At 44.4% G+C, this 21,286-nt stretch overlaps 1 protein-coding gene and 1 pseudogene across 2 annotated transcripts; one reads left to right on the plus strand and one right to left on the minus strand.

The window, feature by feature from the left end:
* Nucleotides 1-1,434: 1,434 nt before the first annotated feature.
* LOC115158485 (delta(24)-sterol reductase-like) lies at nt 1,435-15,756 on the plus strand (annotated as a pseudogene).
* Nucleotides 15,757-16,498: 742 nt separating this feature from the next.
* Nucleotides 16,499-21,286, minus strand: LOC115158487 (lymphocyte expansion molecule-like). Of its 2 annotated transcripts, XM_029707485.1 has the most exons (10): nt 21,204-21,286; nt 20,997-21,084; nt 20,632-20,805; nt 20,436-20,555; nt 20,023-20,163; nt 17,920-18,063; nt 17,654-17,827; nt 17,365-17,496; nt 17,154-17,284; nt 16,499-16,984 (listed from the first exon to the last, which is right to left on the minus strand). In XM_029707485.1, the coding sequence occupies exons 1-10, from the start codon at nt 21,251-21,253 to the stop codon at nt 16,897-16,899; spliced, it is 1,242 nt and encodes a 413-aa protein (XP_029563345.1). In that variant the 5' UTR covers nt 21,254-21,286; the 3' UTR covers nt 16,499-16,896. The 2 variants fall into 2 exon arrangements, with proteins under 2 accessions (XP_029563345.1, XP_029563344.1); XM_029707484.1 differs by lacking the exon at nt 21,204-21,286 and having other exon boundaries at nt 20,997-21,171.

The raw sequence follows: 21,286 nt of genomic DNA on the forward strand, positions 1-21,286 counted from the left end.
TGTCTGGTGGAAAGTAGACTGAACCAGGTTTTCTTCTAGGATTTTGCCTGTGCTTATCTCCATTCAATTTATTTTTATTCTGAAAAACTCACCAACCCTTAATGATTACGAGCATACCCATAACATGGTGCAGCCACCACAATGCTTGAAAATAAATGTTATTTGGGGATTTGCCACAAACATAACAATTTCTATTCAGGACAAAAAATTACTTGCTTTGCCAAATTCTTTTGCAGTATTACTTTAGTGCCTTGTTGCAAACAGGATGCATGCTTTGGAATATTTTTTATTCTGTACAGGCTTCCTTCTTTTTAATCAATTAGGTTACTATCGTGGAGTAACTACAATGTTGATGACCCATCCTCAGTTTTCTCCTATTATAGCCATTAAACTCTGTAACTCTGTAACTCTGTGAAATCCCTGAGTGGTTTCCTTCCTCTCCGGCAACTGAGTTAGGAAGGATGCCTGTACATTTGTGGTGACTGGGTTTATTGATACACCATCCAAAGGGTAATTACTTCACCATGCTCAAAGAGCTATTAAATGTCTGCTTTTTTTCTCTTTCTTTTTTACCCATCTACCAATAGGTGCCCTTTTTTGTGAGGCATTGGAAAACCTCCCTGGTCTTTGTGGTTGAATCTGTGTTTGAAATTCACTGCTCCACTGAGGGACCTTACATATAATTGTGTGTGTGGGCTACAGAGAAGAGGTAGCCATTTAAAAATCATGTTAAACACTATTATTGCACACAGAATGAGTCCATGCAACTTATGTGACTTTTTAAGGAACGTTTTACTCCTGAATGTACTTAGGCTTGCCACAACAAAGGGGTTGAATACTTATTGACTCAAGACATTTCATCTTTTCATTTTTTATTCATTTGTAAAAATTTAAAAAACAATATTCCACTTTGACATTATGGAGTATTGTGTCTAGGCCAGTGACAAAAAATCTCAATGTAATCCATTTTAAATTCAGGCTGTAACACAACAAAATGTGGAAAAAGTCAAGGGTGGTGAATACTGTCTGAAAGCACTATAGTTAAATGCATTAGATTTTGCACTGGTTATTGTTTCATGTAATAATCAGGGGAGTTTTATTACCTGGTTTATGGCAGTAATATTGTTATATAATACCGCCAAATAAAATCTATAATTACTATGGTAGTTAGATGTAAGTTATAATAAATAGGTTATTTAAATAATGGTTAACCACTGTAGGCCTAGTTTGATATCAGTTTAGTTGAATGGTTTTAACAATGTATTATTGACACTGTATTACTTAACTGTTGCATGTTAACGAAGGTTTGCGCCGGGTGCATGGGGTGACGGGATTTCTGCTCTCTGATTGGACGAAGCGCGCCAATGAGCGCTGGCCAGAGGCAGGGCTAGCCGACCACACAGCCAGACTCGCCTATCAGAGAAAACGACAGGAGTGGCAGGATTCTAACTTCAATATTTACCCACCTGTCTGTCTATGTTGTGATGTGTGCATTTATGTGTGTGTATGTGTTGGCATAGATAATCTATGTGGATTTTAAAAAGCAGAAGTTTAGAAATCTTGCATCGCTCGCTCCTAACTAAAGGCAATAGAAAAATCGATTGTTCCTAGGAGGGAGTTATTCTCTGGAACAGTCTTAAATAGACCATCATCAGGCCAGTAGACCAGCAGCGCAGGGAGGATAGGATGGATCCGTTGTATCTCGGTGGACTGGTAGTTCTATTTCTGTTGTGGATCAAGGTGAATGGCTTAGACTACGTGATCGTTCACCAGAGATGGATATTCGTCTGTCTATTTCTGCTGCCGCTCTCAGTGATATTTGATGTCTATTATTACATGCGCGCGTGGCTCACCTTCAAAATGTGTTCCGCGCCAAAACAGCACGACCAGCGCGTGCGGGACATCCAGAGACAGGTAAATCCACGTGGCTAAATTACAACGACAATGTGTGTGTGTGTGAGAGAGAGAGAGAGACTGCTGTGAGGTTCCTGGGGTGAGGAAAGACTGTAATCCCTCTCTTCCTAAAGGGATTTTTGGAAAGAACGAGGGATTTGGGAATGAACGAGAGGAATAACAAACTGCAGCATTCACTGCATAGGTCTTGGAGTTCAGTGTGTGAGTGTGTGAGCATTCTGGGAGCTCAGTATTTGAGCATGGCATCAGATACTGTATTTCCTTCTGTCTTTTACAAAGTTTAAATTCTTTCTTCCATCTCGAATGCTCTGTAGTGATTTATAGGGAATAGCAGGAGTAGGGCTTTAATCAGAGACCCCAGAGAAAGTGTAGTGCCTTCTGTGCCATAAAGGTCCAGACCTTTAGGCAGAGGCCATAATACTTACATACAGTATGATACTGTGTGTGGGTTGCAGGTACATGTGTGGAGGAAGGAGGGGGGGGAGACTCACATGTGTACAGGTCGACCCGGCTAGCTGACTGTCTCTCTCAGAGTTGGGAAATACAAGAAGACTAACAAGAACATCATGATCAACATGATGGACATACTGGAGGTGGACACACAGAGACAGGTAAGACAAACACGCTCACACGCTGTAGCTCTGTATATAAAAGTATGTATGTGTGTGTAAACCTGTATGATCCGGGCAAGTATATGTACAACAGGTGGTTCGTGTATCTCTTCAACTCACTGGGCTGGACTCTGCCTGTGCTGCCAGAACTGGACAAGCTCACTGTCGGTACGCTATGCATATCATTATCATTATATCTGCATATCATCAGCATATATGGTTGGCTCAGGTTTTATGGTGTATAGTGGTATATGTTTTTGTGTATGTTTTTGAGTTATATGGTTTATAATGTATATATTATGAACCTACCCGATCCTGTAGGTTCATGCTCTACAACATTCGCAGAGTACGACCCTGCCTCACACAGGAAGCGGCGCAGGTCCTAGTCCAGGCACTTGTCATCTCCCGCCTGGATTACTGCAACTCGCTGTTGGCTGGGCTCTCTGCCTGTGCCATTAAACCCCTACAACTCATCCAGAACGCCGCAGCCCGTCTGGTGTTCAACCTTCCCAAGTTCTCTCACGTCACCCCGCTCCTCCGCTCTCTCCACTGGCTTCCAGTTGAAGCTCGCATCCGCTACAAGTCCATGGTGCTTGCCTACGGAGCTGTGAGGGGAACGGCACCTCCGTACCTTCAGGCTCTGATCAGGCCCTACACCCAAACAAGGGCACTGCGTTCATCCACCTCTGGCCTGCTCGCCTCCCTACCTCTGAGGAAGCACAGCTCCCGCTCAGCCCAGTCAAAACTGTTCGCTGCTCTGGCACCCCAATGGTGGAACAAGCTCCCTCACGACGCCAGGACAGCGGAGTCAATCACCACCTTCCGGAGACACCTGAAACCCCACCTCTTTAAGGAATACCTGGGATAGGCTAAAGTAATCCTTCTACCCCCCCCCCAAAAAAGATTTAGATGCACTATTGTAAAGTGGTTTTTCCACTGGATATCTTAAGGTGAATGCACCAATTTGTAAGTCGCTCTGGATAAGAGCGTCTGCTAAATGACTTAAATGTAAATGTAAATATTGTTGTATGGCTGTTATATGGTATATATGGTGGTATATGCAATGATGTATATAAACCCCGGATTGCTGATGCTATGTATTGGCCATTGGCTTCTTTCACGCTTCCGGGTTTGTAGAACCGAAGTTCAGCAAAGTGGTATTGTTTATGTTCTGGTTTATGTTCTGGTCACTAGCAACAGCGCAGAATTATCAAGCTTGCATAATGGCGGCACAATCCTCTCACCGATGCTGTTATAGTGTCCCTTTTTGTTCCAACAACAAACAAAAACCATACCTCAGCTTTCACGACTTCCCAAGGATGCCACTTTACGTGACAGCTGTGTGAGAGCAATTAGAAGAGATGAGGGCCCTGACGTCACTATTTTACATGGGAGCACCTTTGTCTGTAGCCTGCATTTTAACCTGGCCAACTGTCGGTCCATATTGGCACTCCCCAGTTGGTGCAGTCCTCCATAGGAATGGATGGAATTCTACACTATTTCAATTAAGGACAAAATTATATGTATTTAAGTATTTTTGTTTTTGTAGTGGGGACAGTAAAATTATACTTTAAGGAAAATGTTTTTACATCTATTTATTTTAATTTTAGTGTTTAGTTCACGTAATAAAATTTATACTGAACAAAAATATAAACGCAGGCCTCCCGAGTGGCGCAGCGGTCTAAAACACGCAGTGTTGCAGCGTCACTACAGCCTGGGGTTCACAACCGACCAGGACCGGGAGTCCCATAGGGCGGCACACAATTGGCCCAGAGTTGTCCGAGTTAGGGGCAGATAATGCCAAGAGTGAGCAAAGCTGTCATCAAGGCAAAGGGTGGCTACTTTGAAGAATCTCAAATATGAAATATATTTTGATTTGTTTAACACTTTTTTGGTTACTACATGATTCTATATGTGTTATTTCATAGTTCTGATGTCTTCACTATTATTCTACAATGTATAAAAATAGTAAAAATAAAGAAAAACCCTTGAATGAGTAGGTGTGTCCAAACATTTAACTGGTACTGTATATAAACGGAATATGTAACAATTTCAAAGATTTTTTCTTGTTGTAGTTCATATAAGGAAATCAGTCAATTGAAATAAATAAATTAGGCCCTAATCTATGGATTCTAGGGCATAGGCCCACCCACTTGGCAGCCAGGGCCACCCACTGGGGAGCCAGGCCCAGCCAATCAGAATGATTTTTTTCTCCACAAAATGGCTTTATTACGGATAGAAATACTGATCATAGCTTTTTGTGTGTATGGAACATTTCTGGGTGGCACGGTGGCTTCAACCCAGCGCCCCATGTCAGTCATCTAGCATATATATAAATCATTGGGTATATATTGTTGTCGGCTGTGTTATATGGTGTATATATATGGTGGTATATGTTGTTGTTATTGTTGTTGTTCTATAGAACAACTGACCGATTGTCATCCAGAGGGGTATACCACAAAGCAGGATCAATGAGTTAGTCAGCTGACTTGCCTATATATTTCTGAAATTACTTTTTTTTTTAAAGATAAGCTTGAAATGGGCATGGACTAATTGACTCAACAACCAAAAACACATATCTATGTTTAGTTTTCTTAATGAACCAGAAAATCACTAGTTATTTCTGGTTGTTGATCAAAGTTAGCTGGCTAACTCATTGATTCTGCTTTGTAGTATACCCCTCTGTAGCTGAGTGTTTCCATGGCATCTTATCCATCAGGGTTGTTTATTTCCTGTTAGGAGCATCATCACCCTCTCTTATTGGATTAGAGGATCAATTGTTTATAGATGGTAGAGTTCCGAGGGTGAAACTCAGAGGAAATGGCTTTGGAGTGCACAGCACTCCTAGATCAGATTCCATAATGGTTTTCCGGATCCATAAATGTTAGAGCAACAGCTTAATGTTTTCTCTTCAGCATGCTGTAGATTAATCTGGAGCACCACAGAGAATGACACACACACAAACACACAAACACACACACACACACACACACACACACACAACCGACAAACTGTTTTGAGTGTTTACGCTGCTCTCTGCTTCACCTGTGAGGAGATTGAGTTCCCCAAGTCCCTAAAGTGTTGTTGTTGTGTATGTCTGTGTGTCCTGTATTGTTGGTGTTGTATATTGACTGTGTCCCTGAGCACTAGTATGCCCCAATTGTCTTTTGTTTACTAAATAATCAAGCCTACCCACCCACTCCATCTCTCCCTCTTTCTCGCTCTCCCTCTCCCTCTCTATCTACAGGAGGTCTGGTGATGGGTACAGGTATAGAGTCATCCTCTCATATCTACGGACTCTTCCAGCACATCTGTGTTGCCTTTGAGCTGGTGCTGGCTGACCGCAGCCTGGTCCGCTGCACTGAGGTGAGCAGAGCTCTCTTTACTGCTCAGATCTTTAAGAGAACTTTGGTGTCGGAGCAGAGCAATACCTCCAGTTCTGTAGCTAACAGAGCAATGCTACAGGCTTCCAGTTCTGTAGCTCACAGAGCAATGCTACAGGCTTCCAGTTCTGTAGCTCAGAGCAATGCTACAGGCTTCCAGTTCTGTAGCTCAGAGCAATGCTACAGGCGTCCCATTCTGGAGCTCAGAGCAATGCTACAGGCCTCCAGTTATGTAACTAACAGAGCAATGCAACAGGCCTCCAATTCTGGATCTCACAGAGTAATGCTACAGGCCTCCAATTCTGGAGCTCACAGAGCAATGCTACAGGCCTCCATTTCTGGAGCTCACAGAGCAACGCTACATCCAGTTATGTAACTAACAGAGCAATGCTACAGACCTTCAGTCCTTAGCTCACAGAGCAATGCTACAGGCTAGAGGCTGACCGATTAATCGGAATGGCCGATTAATTAGGGCCGATTTCAAGTTTTCATAACAATCGGTAATCCGCATTTTTGGACACCGATTGTGGCCGATTACATTGCACTCCACGAGGAGACTGCGTGGCAGGCTGACTACCTGTTAAGCGAGTGCAGCAAGAAGCCAAGGTAAGTTGCTAGCTAGCATTAAACTTATCTTATGAAAAACAATCAATCTTAACATAATCACTAGTTAACTACACATGGTTGATGATATTACTAGTTTATCTAGCTTGTCCTGCGTTGCATATAATCGATGCGGTGCCTGTTAATCTCTCATCGAATCAAAGCCTACTTCGCCAAACGGGTGATGATTTAACAAGCGCATTTCGCGAAAAAAGCACTATCGTTGCGCCAATGTACCTAACCATAAACATCAATGCCTTTCTTTAAAATCAATACACAAGTATATATTTTTAAACCTGCATATTTAGTTAATATTGCCTGCTAACATGAATTTCTTTTAACTAGGGAAATTGTGTCACTTCTCTTGCGTTCCGTGCAAGCAGAGTTATGTTATCTGCAGCAGTTTGGGCCGCCTGGCTTGTTGCGAACTGTGTGAAGACCATTTCTTCCTAACAAAGACCATAATTAATTTGCCAGAATTGTACATAATTATGACATAACATTGGAGATTGTGCAATGTAACAGCAATATTTACACTTAGGGATGCCACCCGTTAGATAAAATACGGAACGGTTCCGTATTTCACTGAAAGAATAAACGTTTTGTTTTCAAAATGATAGTTTCCGGATTTGACCATATTAATGACCTAACGCTCGTATTTCTGTGTGTTATTATGTTATAATTAAGTCTATGATTTGATATTTGATAAAGCAGTCTGACTGAGCGGTGGTAGGCAGCAGCAGGCTCATAAGCATTCATTCAAACAGCACTTTCCTGCATTTGCCAGCAGCTCTTCGCTGTGCTTCAAGCATTGAGCTGTTTATGACTTCAAGCCTATCAACTCCCGAGATTAGGCTGGTGTAACCGATGTGAAATGGCTAGCTAGTTAGCGGGGTGCGCGCTAATAGCGTTTCAAATCGGTGACATCACTCGCTCTGAGACGTTGAAGTAGTTGTTCCCCTTGCTCTGCAAGGGCCGCGGCTTTTGTGGAGCGATGAGTAACGATGCTTCGAGGGTGGCTGTTGTCGATGTGTAGGGGCGAGCCCAGGTAGGGGCGAGGAGAGGGACGGAAGCTATACTTTTACACTGGCAATACTATAGTGCCTATAAGAACATCCAATAGTCAAAGGTATATGAAATACAAATGGTATAGAGAGAAATAGTCCTATAATTCCTATAATAACTACAACCTAAAACTTCTTACCTGGGAATATTGAAGACTCATGTTAAAAGGAACCACCAGCTTTCATATGTTCTCATGTTCTGAGCAAGGAACTTAAACGTTAGCTTTTTTACATGGCACATATTGCACTTTTACTTTCTTCTCCAACACTTTGTTTTTGCATTATTTAAACCAAATTGAACATGTTTCATTATTTATTTGAGGCTAAATTGATTTTATTGATGTATTATATTAAGTTAAAATAAAAGTGTTCATGCAGTATTGTTGTAATTGTCATTATTACAAATAAATAAAAATATAAATAGGCCGATTAATCGGTAGCAGCTTTTTTTGGTCCTCCAATAATAGGTATCGGCGTTGAAAAATCATAATCGGTCGACCTCTACTACAGGCCTCCAGTCCTTAGCTCACAGAGCAATGCTACAGGCCTCCAGTTCTGGAGCTCACAGAGCAATTTTTATTTTTAATTTCACCCTTATTTAACCAGGTAGGCAAGTTGAGAACAAGTTCTCATTTACAACTGCGACCTGGCCAAGATAAAGCAAAGCAGTTCGGCACATACAACAACACAGAGTTACACATGGAATAAAACAAACATAGTCAATAAAACAGTAGAAAAAATAAGTCTATATACAATGTGAGCAAATGAGGTGAGATAAGGGAGGTAAAGGCAATTAGTAGGCCATGGTGGCGAAGTAAATACAATATAGCAAGTAAAACACTGGAATGGTAGATTTGCAGTGGATGAATGTGCAAAATACAAATACTGGGGTGCAAAGGAGCAAAATAAATAAATACAGTACAGGAAGAGGTAGTTTTTTGGGCTAATTATAGATCGGCTATGTACAGGTGCAGTAATCTGTGAGCTGCTCTGACAGATGGTGCTTAAAGCTAGAGAGGGAGATAAGTGTTTCCAGTTTCAGAGATTTTTGTAGGTCGTTCCAGTCATTGGCAGCAGAGAACTGGAAGGAGAGGCGGCCAAAGGAGGAATTGGCTTTGGAGGTGACCAGTGAGATATACGTGCTGGAGCGCGTGCAATGGGTGGGTGCTGCTATGGTGACCAGCGAGCTGAGATAAGGGGGGACTTTACCTAGCAGGGTCTTGTAGATGACCTGGAGCCAGTGGGTTTGGCGACGAGTATGAAGCGAGGGCCAGCCAACAAGAGCGTACAGGTCGCAGTGGTGGGTAGTATATGGGGCTTTGGTGACAAAACGGATGGCACTGTGATAGACTGCATCCAATTTATTGAGTAGGGTATTGGAGGCTATTTTGTAAATGACATTGCCGAAGTCGAGGATCGGTAGGATGGTCAGTTTTACAAGGGTATGTTTGGTAGCATGAGTGAAGGATGCTTTGTTGCGAAATAGGAAGCCAATTCTAGATTTAACTTTGGATTGGAGATGTTTGATGTGAGTCTGGAAGGAGAGTTTACAGTCTAGCCAGACACCTAGGTATTTGTAGTTGTCCACATATTCTAAGTCAGAACCGTCCAGGGTAGTGATACTGGACGGGCGGGCAGGTGCAGGCAGCGATTTAGTTTTACTTGTATTTCAGAGCAGTTGGAGGCCACGGAAGGAGAGTTGTATGGCATTGAAACTCGTCTGGGGGGTTGTTAACACAGTGTCCAAAGAAGGGCCAGAAGTATACAGAATGGTGTCGTCTGCTTAGAGGTGGATCAGAGAATCACCAGCAGCAAGAGCGACATCATTGATGTATACAGAGAAGAGAGTCGCCCAAGAATTGAACCCTGTGGCACCCCCATAGAGACTGCCAGAGGCCCGGACAACAGGCCCTCCGATTTGACACACTGAACTCTATCAGAGAAGTAGTTGGTGAACCAGGCGAGGCAATCATTTGAGAAACCAAGGCTGTTGAGTCTGCCCATGAGTATGTGGTGATTGACGGAGTCGAAGCCTTGGTCAGGTCAATGAATACGGCTGCACAGTATTGTTTCTTATCAATGGCGGTTAAGATATCGTTTAGGACCTTGAGCGTGGCTAAGGTGCACCCATGACCAGCTCTGAAACCAGATTGCATAGCGGAGAAGGTACGGTGGGATTCGAAATGGACGGTAATCTGTTTGTTAACTTGGCTTTCGAAGACCTTAGAAAGGCAGGGTAGAATAGATATAGGTCTGTAGCAGTTTGGGTCGAGAGTGTCCCCCCCTTTAAAGAGGGGGATGTTCGATGCTAATGCAGAACGCCACAGGATGTTTTTGTGTTTGTTAAGGGCAGTCAGGTCTGGAGAGAACTAAGGGCTATATCTGTTCCTGGTTCTAAATGCTTATTTTAGATGGTGAGGAAGGCATTTAAAAAAAAAAAATAACAACCAGGCATCCTCTACTGACGGGATGAGGTCAATATCCTTCCAGGATACCCGGGCCAGGTCGATTAGAAAGGCCTGCTCGCTGAAGTGTTTCAGGGAGCGTTTGACAGTGATGAGTGGAGGTCGTTTGACCGTTGACCCATTACGGATGCAGGCAATGAGGCAGTGATCGCTGAGATCTTGGTTGAAATTTAGAGGGCAAGTTGGTTAGGATGATATCTATGAGGGTGCCTGTGTTTACGGCTTTGGGGTTGTACCTGGTAGGTTCATTGATAATTTGTGTGAGATTGAGGGCATCAAGCTTAGATTGTGATGGCTGGGGTGTTAAGCATGTCCCAGTTTAGGTCACCTAGTAGCACGAGCTCTGAAGATAGATGGGGGGCAATCAGTTCACATATGGTGTCCAGAGCACAGCTGGGGGCAGAGGGTGGTCTATAGTAAGCGGCAACGGTGAGAGACTTGTTTTTAAAGAGGTGGATTTTTAAAAGTAGATGTTCACTGCTACAGGCCTCCATTTCTGGAGCTCACAGAGCAATGCTACAGGCCTCCAGTTATGTAACTAACAGAGCAATGCTACAGACCTCCAGTCCTTAGCTCACAGAGCAATGCTACAGGCCTCCAGTTCTGGAGCTCACAGAGCAATGCTACAGGCCTCCAGTTCTGGAGCTCACAGAGCAATGCTACAGGCCTCCAGTCCTGTAACTAACAGAGCAAAGCTACAGACCTATAGTCCTTTAGAAAACATAAAGCCAACACCACTGGAAATGGCAGTTAATCTGGAAACAAAGGGTCCACAGTACAACTAGAGAGAGAGAGAAGGAAAGGAGAAAGAAGGAGGATTGCTTCTGCAATCTGCTATGTGGCTCTCTTACAGGAGGGGAACTGATGTCTGTGTGTGTGTGTGTGTTCTGTAACAGGAAGAGAACTCTGACCTGTTCCACGCAGTTCCATGGTCCTGTGGAACTCTGGGGTTCCTGGTTGCTGCAGAGATAAAGATCGTCCCGGCAAGGTATTGGGTTTGTCTGCAGTATGAGCCAATCAGAGGGCTGGAGAACATCTGCCGTCGTTTCAGTGAGGCATCTGAGGACAAGAACAACACGTTTGTAGAAGGACTGCAGTACTCACTTTACGATGCTGTTATCATGTCTGGCACTATGACTGACACGGCTGAACCCGACAAGGTGAGAGAGAAAAAGAGAGAAATAGAGGAAGAATGATAAGGTACGCTCAGAAGGACAATAGAGGAGAAGAGTGCTGTCTGTCTAAAATATCTAACCATAACCCTGCACTGTGTGTGTCTGTGTTTCAGATCAACAGGATCGGCCTGCACTATAAGCCGTGGTTCTTCAAGCGCGTTGAGAGATACCTGACGGAGAACAACACAGCAGTGGAGTACATCCCTCTACGCCACTACTACCACAGACACACACGATCCATCTTCTGGGAGCTCCAGGTACACACATGCACACACATACACATCAAAATCTAATTTTACTTGTCACATGCGCCGAATACAACAAGTGTAGACCTTACCATGAAATGCTTACTTATAAGCCCTTAACCAACAGTGCCGTTCAAGAAGTCAAAATATTTACCAAATAAACTAGTAAAAAAAATGTAAGTAACACAATAAAATAACAATAACGAGGCCACATAGAGGTTGGTACCGGTACCGAGTCAGTACGTGGGGGTACAGGTCAGTTGAGGCAATCTGTACGTGTAGGTTGGGGTGAAGTGACCATGCATAGACAACAAACAGCGAGTAGCAGCAGCGTACAAAACAAATGGAGGAGGGGTGGTGGTGTCAATGTAAATAGTCTGGTGGCCATTTTATTAATTGTTCAGCAGTCCCATGACTTGGGGATAGAAGCTGCCAAGGAGCCCCCCGGTCCAAGACTTGGCGCTCCGGGACCATCTGCCGTGCGGTAGCAGAGAAAACAGTCCTCCTAATAGGCTGTCTCGTCATTGTCGGTTCTCAGGCCTACCACTGTTGTGTCGTCAGTAAATGTAATGATGATGTTGGAGTCGTGTTTGGCCACGCAGTCGTGGTTGAACAAGGAGTACAAGAGGGAACTAAGTACACATCCCTGAGGGGCCCCAGTGTTGAGGATCAGCGTGGCCGACGTGTTGTTGCCTACCTTTACCACCTGGGAGCGGCCAGTCAGGAAGTCGAGGATCCAGTTGCAGAGGGAGGTGTTTAGTCCCAGGGTCCTTAGCTTAGTGATGAGCTTCATGGGCACTATGGTGTTGAACACTGAGCTGTAGTCAATGAACAGCATTCTCACATAGGTGTTCCTTTTGTCTAGATGGGAAAGGGCAGTGTGGAGTGCGATTGAGACTGCGTCATCTGTTGGGGCAGTATGCGAAGAGTGGGTCTAGGGTATCCAGGAGGATGCTGTTGATGTGAGCCATGACCAGCCTTTCAAAGAACTTCATAGCTACCGATGGGAATGCTACGGGCGGTAATCATTTAGGCAGGTTACTTTCACTTCCTTGGGCACAGGGACTATGGTGGTCTGCTTGAAACATGTAGGTATTACAGACTCAGTCAGGGAGAGGTTGAAAATGTCAATGAAGACACTTGCCAGTTGGTCCGCGCATGCTTTTAGTACACGTCCTGGTAATCCGTCTGGACCCGCGGCTTTGTGAATGTTGACCTGTTTAAAGGTCTTGCTCACATCGACTACCAAGCGCGTTATCACACAGTCATCCAGAACAGCTGGTTCCCTCGTGCATGCTTCAGTGTTGCTTGCCTCAAAGCGAGCATAAAAGTCATTTAGCTCGTCTGGTAGGCTCGCGTCACTGGGCAGCTTGCTTCTGGGTTTCCCTTTGTAGTCCGTAATAGTTTTCAAGCCCTGCCACATCCGACGAGCGTCAGAGCCGGTGTAGTAGGATTCAATCTTCATCCTGTATTGAGGCTTTGCTTGTTTGATGGTTCATCTGAGGGCATAGCAGGATTTCTTATAAGCGTCCGGATTAGTGTCCCGCTCCTTGAAAGTGGCAGCTCTTGCCTTTAGCTCGATGCGGCTGTTGCCTGTAATCCATGGCTTTTGGTTGGGATATGTACGTACGGTCACTGTGGGGATGGCATCGTCAGTGCACTTATTGATGAAGCCGATGACCACTTCCGTATTGAGCGATTCACTGGTACTTTAGTTTTTGCTTGTAAGCAGGAATCAGGAGGATAGAATTATGGTCAGATTTGCTAAATGGAGGGCGGGGGAGAGCTTTGTATGCGTCTCTGTGTGGAGTAAAGGTGGTCTGTAGTTTTTTTCCCCCCTGGTTGCACATGCTGGTAAAAATTTGGTAAAACGGATTTAATTTTGCTTGCATTAAAGTCCCTGGCCACTAGGAGCGCCGCTTCTGGATGAGCATTTTCTTGTTTGCTGATGGCCTTATAGAGTTGGTTGAGTGCGGTCTTAGTGCCAGCATTGGTCTGTGGTGGTGAATAGACGGCTACAAATAATATAGATGAGAACTCTCTTGGTAGATAGTGTGGTTTACAGCTTATCGTAAGGCACACTACCTCAGGTGAGCAATACCTCGAGACTTCTTTAATATTAGACATCGCGTACCAGCTGTTATTGACAAATAGACACACACTTTGTTTTACCAGACGTAGCTTCCCTGTTCTGTTGGTGCATGGAAAATCCCGCCAGCTCTATATTATCCGTGTCGTCGTTCAGCCACAACTCTGTGAAACATAAGGTATTACAGTTTTTAATGTCCCGTTGATAGGATTATCGTAATCGCAGGTCATCAATTTTATTTTCCAATGATTGCATGTTAACCAGAAGAACGGATAGCAGTGGGAGTTTACTCGCTCGCCTACAGATTCTCAGAAGGCAGCCTGATCTGCACCCCCTTTTCTTCATGCAAATTATGTGGATTTGGGCCTGTTCCCGGGAAAGCAGTATATCCTTCTCATCGGACGCGTTGAAGGAAAAAGCTTCTTCCAGCTCGTGGAGAGTAATCGCTGTTCTGATGTCCAGAAGTTATTTTCGGTCATAAGAGACGGTAGCAGAAACATTATGTACAAAATAAGTTAAAAAATAAGTTACAAACAATGCACAAAAATAAATAAAAAATAGCACAGTTAGTTTGGAGCATGTAAATCGTCAGCCATCATCTTCGGCGCCATCTTATTCTGGTACAGTTGTCATATATACATACACATACATACATACATACATACATATACACACACACACAGTGCATTAGACAGATGATACAAAGTGACCCTTTTATCCTGCAGATTTCAGCATGTCATCATCTCCTCCCCCAGCACATAACTCTGCATTAGTCTCCCTAATGTACACAGACACACACACACGCTGTCATTAGGAAGCCATGTGTGGTTTGCTGGTAATTGTTCCTTCCCATAACCTTAAATTATGTTCGAAATTATGCCGAGTTTTTCTCTGACAGACGGATGATGTTGTTGTTGGGGGAGGAAGGGGGGAGGTGGGGTAAAGGGGCTGTTTTACAGCCCCCCAACCTCTCCCGTTATATGAAACATAGACCAACCAGGGTTGTGTTCTGTGGGACATATAATAGCCAAACCTTCTGAAATAGAAAACTAAAATGTGTTTCACTCCATTTCAAAACAGTTTTTCCCTACTGGACACAACTGTGGAGCTGGAAAGCTGATTGCTGTAAACATGAATGTGTGTTTTTATCTCCAGGACATTATCCAGTTTGGTAACCACCCAGTGTTCCGGTGGTTGTTTGGCTGGATGGTTCCTCCTAAGATCTCTCTGTTGAAGCTGACCCAGGGAGAGACCATCAGACAACTGTATGAGCAGCACCATGTTGTCCAGGACATGCTGGTCCCCATGAAACACATCCAGACCGCTATCGCACGCTTTCACCAGGACATCCATGTAAGACACACACACACACACAAACTAGTACATTTCACATAAGACACATAGCTTGCTTCCTCAACGTAACATACCCTAATACATTATACACACAAGTGTGACTGAGTTGGTATATCTCATTTTAGGGGTGTGAATGAGTTGGAACAGTATATCGAATTTTAGGGGACTGACTGAGTTGGTATATCTCGTTTGAGGGTGTAACTGTCTCATTGTAGGGGTGTAACTAAGTTGGTATGCCCCTCCCTGCAGGTGTACCCTCTGTGGTTGTGTCCTTTCGTGCTCCCCCTGTGCCGGGGGATGGTTCATCCTAAAGGTGAGGAGGCAGAGCTGTATGTGGACATCGGAGCGTACGGAGAACCCAGGGTTAAACACTTCCAGGCTAAAGCCTCATGTAGACAGCTGGAGCAGTTTGTCAGAGAGATGCATGGGTGAGTTTCTGTACACACACAAACCCTTACGCACCCCAAAAGCTGTATGCTGAGGGTCTATATGGAATGATGGGAATAAGGCTCCGATTGTGCTGACGTGTGTGTGTGTGTGTGTGTAGGTTCCAGATGCTGTATGCTGATGTTTACATGGAGCATAGTGAGTTCTGGGAAATGTTTGACGGGACGTTGTATCACCGTCTGAGAAAGGAGCTGGGCTGTCAGGACGCTTTCCCTGAGGTATACGACAAGATCTGCAAAGCTGCACGACACTGACCTCTGACCACTAACCCCTGATCCTTTATCATCTGCCCTCCCACTAGTAACACGATGAAGATTAGAGCCTTTAAGGAGTGTTCTCTGCCTGTTTGGATTGCAAAGCCCAGTGAATGTGAATGTGCTGATGAAACAAATACAGCCTTAACACCAGCCTGTTTTGATATACACTAGCGTTCAAAAGTTTGGGGTCACTTCGAAATGTCCTTGTTTTTGAAAGAAAAGCACATTTTTTGTCCATTAAAATAACATCAAATTGTTCAGAAATACAGTGTAGACATTGTTAATGTTGTAAATGACTATTGTAGCTGGAAACAGCAGATTTTTTATGGAATATCTACATACAGTGAGGGAAAAAAGTATTTGATCCCCTGCTGATTTTGTACGTTTGCCCACTGACAAAGAAATTATCTGTCTATAATTTTAATGGTAGGTTTATTTGAACTGTGAGAGACAGAATAACAACAAAAAAATCCAGAAAAAATGCATGTCAAAAAAGTTGATTTGCATTTTAATGAGGGAAATAAGTATTTGACCCCCTCTCAATCAGAAAGATTTCTGGCTCCCAGGTGTCTTTTATACAGGTAACGAGCTGAGATTAGGAGCACACTCTTAAAGGGAGTGCTCCTAATCTCAGTTTGTTACCTGTATAGACATTGATACAAAGAGACACTAATGTACTTGTCCTCTTGCTCAGTTGTGCACCGGGTCCTCCCACTCCTCTTTCTATTCTGGTTAGAGACAGTTTGCGCTGTTCTGTGAAGGGAGTAGTACACAGCGTTGTACGAGATATTCCGTTTCTTGGCAATTTCTCGCATGGAATAGCCTTCATTTCTCAGAACAAGAATAGACCAACGAGTTTCAGAAGAAAGCTCTTTGTTTCTGGCCATTTTGAGCCAAAATGTTTTGCTTTAAAAAAAACTAAACAAGGACATTTCTGAGTGACCCCAAACTTTTGAATGGTGTGTACAACTTCTGACCACTAACCCCAACACCTGCCTGTTCTGACCTCTAAGCCCCTAACATGTTCTAACCCTAACCTGGTTATTTCTACTGCCTGGCAAAGAGAAAGGAGATCACTGCTATTGTCCACAAATGTTTTTGTTGGTGTATGATAATAACGTTTGTTTTGTCAACAGCAAATCTCTACTACTTTCTACCAAACATAAAAACATCTCATGTTGATCAATATTGATTTTGATATAGTTGAAAAACTAAACTTGAAATCTGATGGGTTGTAACATGTATCCGGAGTCTTTGTTCCATGCTGCTTCGATGTGTGTGTGTGTGTGTTTAAGCTGATTTCATCAAAGTGTTCCTTCCGGGCGGCACCAGGAAGCTCAGTCTGTCCACCGGAACATTTATCGCACGCAACCTCTCCCTGAAACACACAGAGCAATACACACACACACACACATCAGCACAATCGGAGCCTTATTCCCATCATCCCATATAGACCCTCAGCATACTCACTGTATACTGATAGAAAATTTGATATTTCTTTAATTTCAGGTGAGGTATCACTGTATGTGCATGTGTGTGTGTCTTACTGTGTGTGTTTGTCTCTGTCTGGTTTGTGAAGATATCTCTGTGTCCGGGAACTGAAGGAGGAGGTGTAGCCATTGTTAGTCTTACTCCGCCCCTTTTCTGCAATGTCATAACGACCAGGACCAACCATGCTCTGATTGGAAGAGAGGATGTTAGAGTTCAGGGGACAGGGTTAGAGGTCAGAGTTAGAGGTGAAGGTTAGGCTTAACTCACATAATTTCCATTCTGCAATCTCTCTGTCCTATGGCTGGAACGGGGGGCAGAGGAGAGGAAGGGGGGATGGGTGTGACTCTCTGGACGGGACTGTGGAGAGACGACCTCATACCACCCTGGCCCTGGGAACGTCTGAGTGAAGAGGGATAGAAAGGAGGAATAGAGGGAGAAGAGAAGGATATTATATTTTTTCTTTCACCTTTTGGGGCAGGGGTTGGATGTTAAAGGTTAGCTAGAATGGTTGGAGAGCATTGGGGCAGGGTTAGGGGTCAGAGGTTAGGGTACTCACAGCAGGTCGAGAGCATTGGGACGGGGTGCTGTGGTAGATTCTCTCTGTTGGAACAACTGGGTACTGATCCAACATTCCAAACACACCGTGGTTCCGCTTTTCACGACGACACAACTCCTCTCCAAAGCCCCCACACCCACTAGGGTACTCCCCTGGAGTTAGATTTACACACTTCTACACATGTACACACACACACACAATAAGTTGATGGTGGTCCCTCGCAGTTTTATGTGTTCTGAGGTGTGTGTGATGTAAGAGTGTGTTACCGGGGTAGCGAAGTATCCAGCGGTGATGGGTTTGTCTCGTGGTCCAGTGAAGAGGTCATATGCACCTCTCCTGCTGCTGCCGCTGGCCAACAACGCCTCTGTGCTGCTCTTTAGAGTATAGGTACAGGGACTCAGCCCACAGTCCTACACAGACGCACACACAGTTAGTTGTAGTATAGCAAGTTTTATAAACTGTGTGGTTCGAGCCCTGAATGTTGATTGGTTGACAGCCATGGTATATCCAGACCATTTACACGGGCATAACAAAACATTTATTTTTAATGCTCTAATTACAGTGGGGGGGAAAAGTATTTGATCCCCTGCTGATTTTGTTAGTTTGCCCACTTACAAAGAAATTATCAGTCTATCATTTTAATGGTAGGTTTATTTGAACAGTGAGAGACAGAATAACAACAACAAAAATCCAGAAAAACGCATGTCAAAAATGTTATAAAATGATTTGCATTTTAATGGGGGAAATAAGTATTTGACCCCTCTGCAAAACATGACTTAGTACTTGGTGGCAAAACCCTTGTTGGCAATCACAGAGGTCAGACGTTTCTTGTAGTTGGCCACCAGGTTTGCACACATCTCAGGAGGGATTTTGTCCCACTCCTCTTTGCAGATCTTCTCCAAGTCATTAAGGTTTCTAGGCTGACGTTTGGCATCTCGAACCTTCAGCTCCCTCTACAGATTTTCTATGGGATTAAGGTCTGGAGACTGGCTAGGCCACTCCAGGACCTTAATGTGCTTCTTCTTGAGCCACTCCTTTGTTGCCTTGGCCGTGTGTTTTGGGTCATTGTCATGCTGGAATACCCATCCACGACCCATTTTCAATGCCCTGGCTGAGGGAAGGATGTTCTCACCCAAGATTAGACGGTACATGGCCCCGTCCATTGTCCCTTTGATGCGGTGAAGTTGTCCTGTCACCTTAGCAGAAAAACACCCCCAAAGCATAGTGTTTCCACCTCCATGTTTGACGATGGAGATGGTGTTCTTGGGGTCATAGGCAGCATTCCTCCAAACACGGCGAGTTGAGTTGATGCCAAAGAGCTCCATTTTGGTCTCATCTGACCACAACACTTTCACCAGTTGTCCTCTGAATCATTCAGATGTTCATTAGCAAACTTCAGACGGGCATGTATATGTATTCTTGAGCAGGGGGACCTTACGGGCACTACAGGATTTCAGTCCTTCACGGCGTAGTGTGTAACCAATTGTTTTCTTGGTGACTATGGTCCCAGCTGCCTTGAGATCATTGACAAGATCCCCCCTGTAGTTCTAGGCTGATTCCTCACCGTTCTCATGATCATTGCAACCCCACGAAGTGAGATCTTGCATGGAGCCCCAGGCCGAGGGATATTGACAGTTATTTTGTGTTTCTTCCATTTGCGAATAATCGCACCAAATGTTGTCACCTTCTCACCAAGCTGCTTGGCGATGGTCTTGTAGCCCATTCCAGCCTTGTGTAGGTCTACAATCTTGTCCCTGACATCCTTGGAGAGTTCTTTGGTCTTGGCCATGGTGGAGAGCTTGGAATCTGATTGGTTGATTGCTTCTGTGGACAGGTGTCTTTTTTACAGGTAACAAGCTGCGGTTAGGAGCACTCCCTTTAAGAGTGTGCTCCTAATCTCAGCTCGTTACCTGTATAAAAGACACCTGGGAGCCAGAAATCTTTCTGATTGAGAGGGGGTCAAATCCCTCTCAATCAATTTATACAATTTTTGACATGTGTTTTTCTGGATATTTTTGTTGTTATTCTGTCTCTCACTGTTCAAATAAACCTACCATTAAAATTATAGGCTGATCCTTTCTTTATCAGTGGGCAAACGTACAAAATCGGTAGGGGATCAAATACTTTTTCCCCCCACTGTATGTTGGTAACCAGTTTATAATAGCAATAAGGCACCTTGGGGGTTTGTGGTATATGGCCAATATACCACGGCTAAGGGCTGTATGCAGGCACTCTGCGTTGTGTCGTGCTTAAGAACATCACTTAGCCGTGGTTTATTGGCCATAAACCACACCCCCTCGTGCCTTATTGCATAAGTAACCTATACCTTGTTGTTTTCAGTTATAGTGTTGTGTGTGTGTTTGTCGTACCGTACTGTTGCCTTCTGGGAAGCGTTGCAGCGAGGAGCTGAGGTGCATGCTGGGAGCCCCATTTGACCCCGACCTCTTCTCTTCCAGCGCTGCCCATGGAACACCCCCATTACCATAGCAACCAGGGCCTGGCGTCCAGCTCTGTACACACAGAGTTTGAGAAGGGGTTGGGGTGTAAGGCACTTTGAGTATCACGGAGAAAGATTGATCTTAGTCGTTTGTAGCCAGTTTACACCTGCTATTAACATGGTGTTAACATGTGACCTACCAACAGTATGCTGAGTATAACATATTGTGTCCTCCTGCCCTCTAGTGGTGCACTGTGGTACCTCTGTGTGTGTGTGTGTGTGTGTGTGTGTGTGTGTGTGTGTGTGTGTGTGTGTGTGTGTGTGTGTGTGTGTGTGTTGTGGTACCTGTGCGTTTCTGAACCGCTCTTCCCTGCTGTCACACACTCCTCTCACACTGCCTGGTTTCTTCTGCAGCTCCTCTATAAAGTCTGCTACTCTGTAGGTTCCTGGACCCACTTTAGTTTTCTATGGGACAGACAGAGAGACAGGTTAGCGGTCAGGTGTGTGTGTGCACACGTGCGTGCATGTGTGTGTGACCCACCAGGAAGCGTTTGTTTTCCCATGCCTCCCTGTAGAGGAGGTGAGGTATGGCTGCCAACCTGGCAGTCTCCTGGGCCCTCTGCCACCCCGGCCCTTTGGCCCGCTCTGCCACCGACCGTTCACTGAAGTCCCCACGGCCTGCAGCATCATACGACCCCGGGCCCAGCCGCCGCTCCTGACATAAACAACACACATATCCTTATAAGAGAAAATGTTTGTTATGATTTTGAAGCATTAAGAGGAAGTTTGAGAGTTATTTCACTTGCTTTGGCAATGTAAACATATGTTTCCCATGCCAATAAAACCCATTGAATTGAATTGAGGGGGAGAGAGAGAGAGAGAGAGGTTGGGAGTTACAAGTCATACCAGGTCATTGGTCATATTTTTGCAGTAGGGGATCTCTGTGTAGGTCCCTACTCTCTTATTGGCTGGATGGACCGCTGACACATCAAACCTGCACAGCACATTGCAGTAAGACATCAGGCCGGTAGTGCTACGGATAACATCCATATTGTTTCCCTTATTAATCTCCATGATTCGCCACTTCCTTTTGGCGCTTGTCTAATGTCTTACCTCGATGTCTGTGTTCCAAACGGGGCTCCTTTGAACTTTTTTTCAGCCATTGTTTATTTTAGCCTCCCCTGACACAAGAAATG

This window comes from Salmo trutta, chromosome 22 (genome assembly GCF_901001165.1).
Source record: "Salmo trutta chromosome 22, fSalTru1.1, whole genome shotgun sequence".
In the NCBI taxonomy this organism is placed as follows: Eukaryota; Metazoa; Chordata; class Actinopteri; order Salmoniformes; family Salmonidae; genus Salmo; species Salmo trutta.

Excerpts from the sequence above, each read along its gene's own strand:
- LOC115158487 (XM_029707484.1), bottom strand. The coding sequence starts at position 21,164 with ATGGAGATTAATAAGGGAAACAATATGGATGTTATCCGTAGCACTACC. Across the intron at positions 20,164-20,435 it reads AGCGGTTCAGAAACGCACAG|AGCTGGACGCCAGGCCCTGG; the intron begins GTACCACAACAC and ends CTGTGTGTACAG. Across the intron at positions 17,497-17,653 it reads CCCAATGCTCTCGACCTGCT|ACGTTCCCAGGGCCAGGGTG; the intron begins GTGAGTACCCTA and ends CTCTTCACTCAG.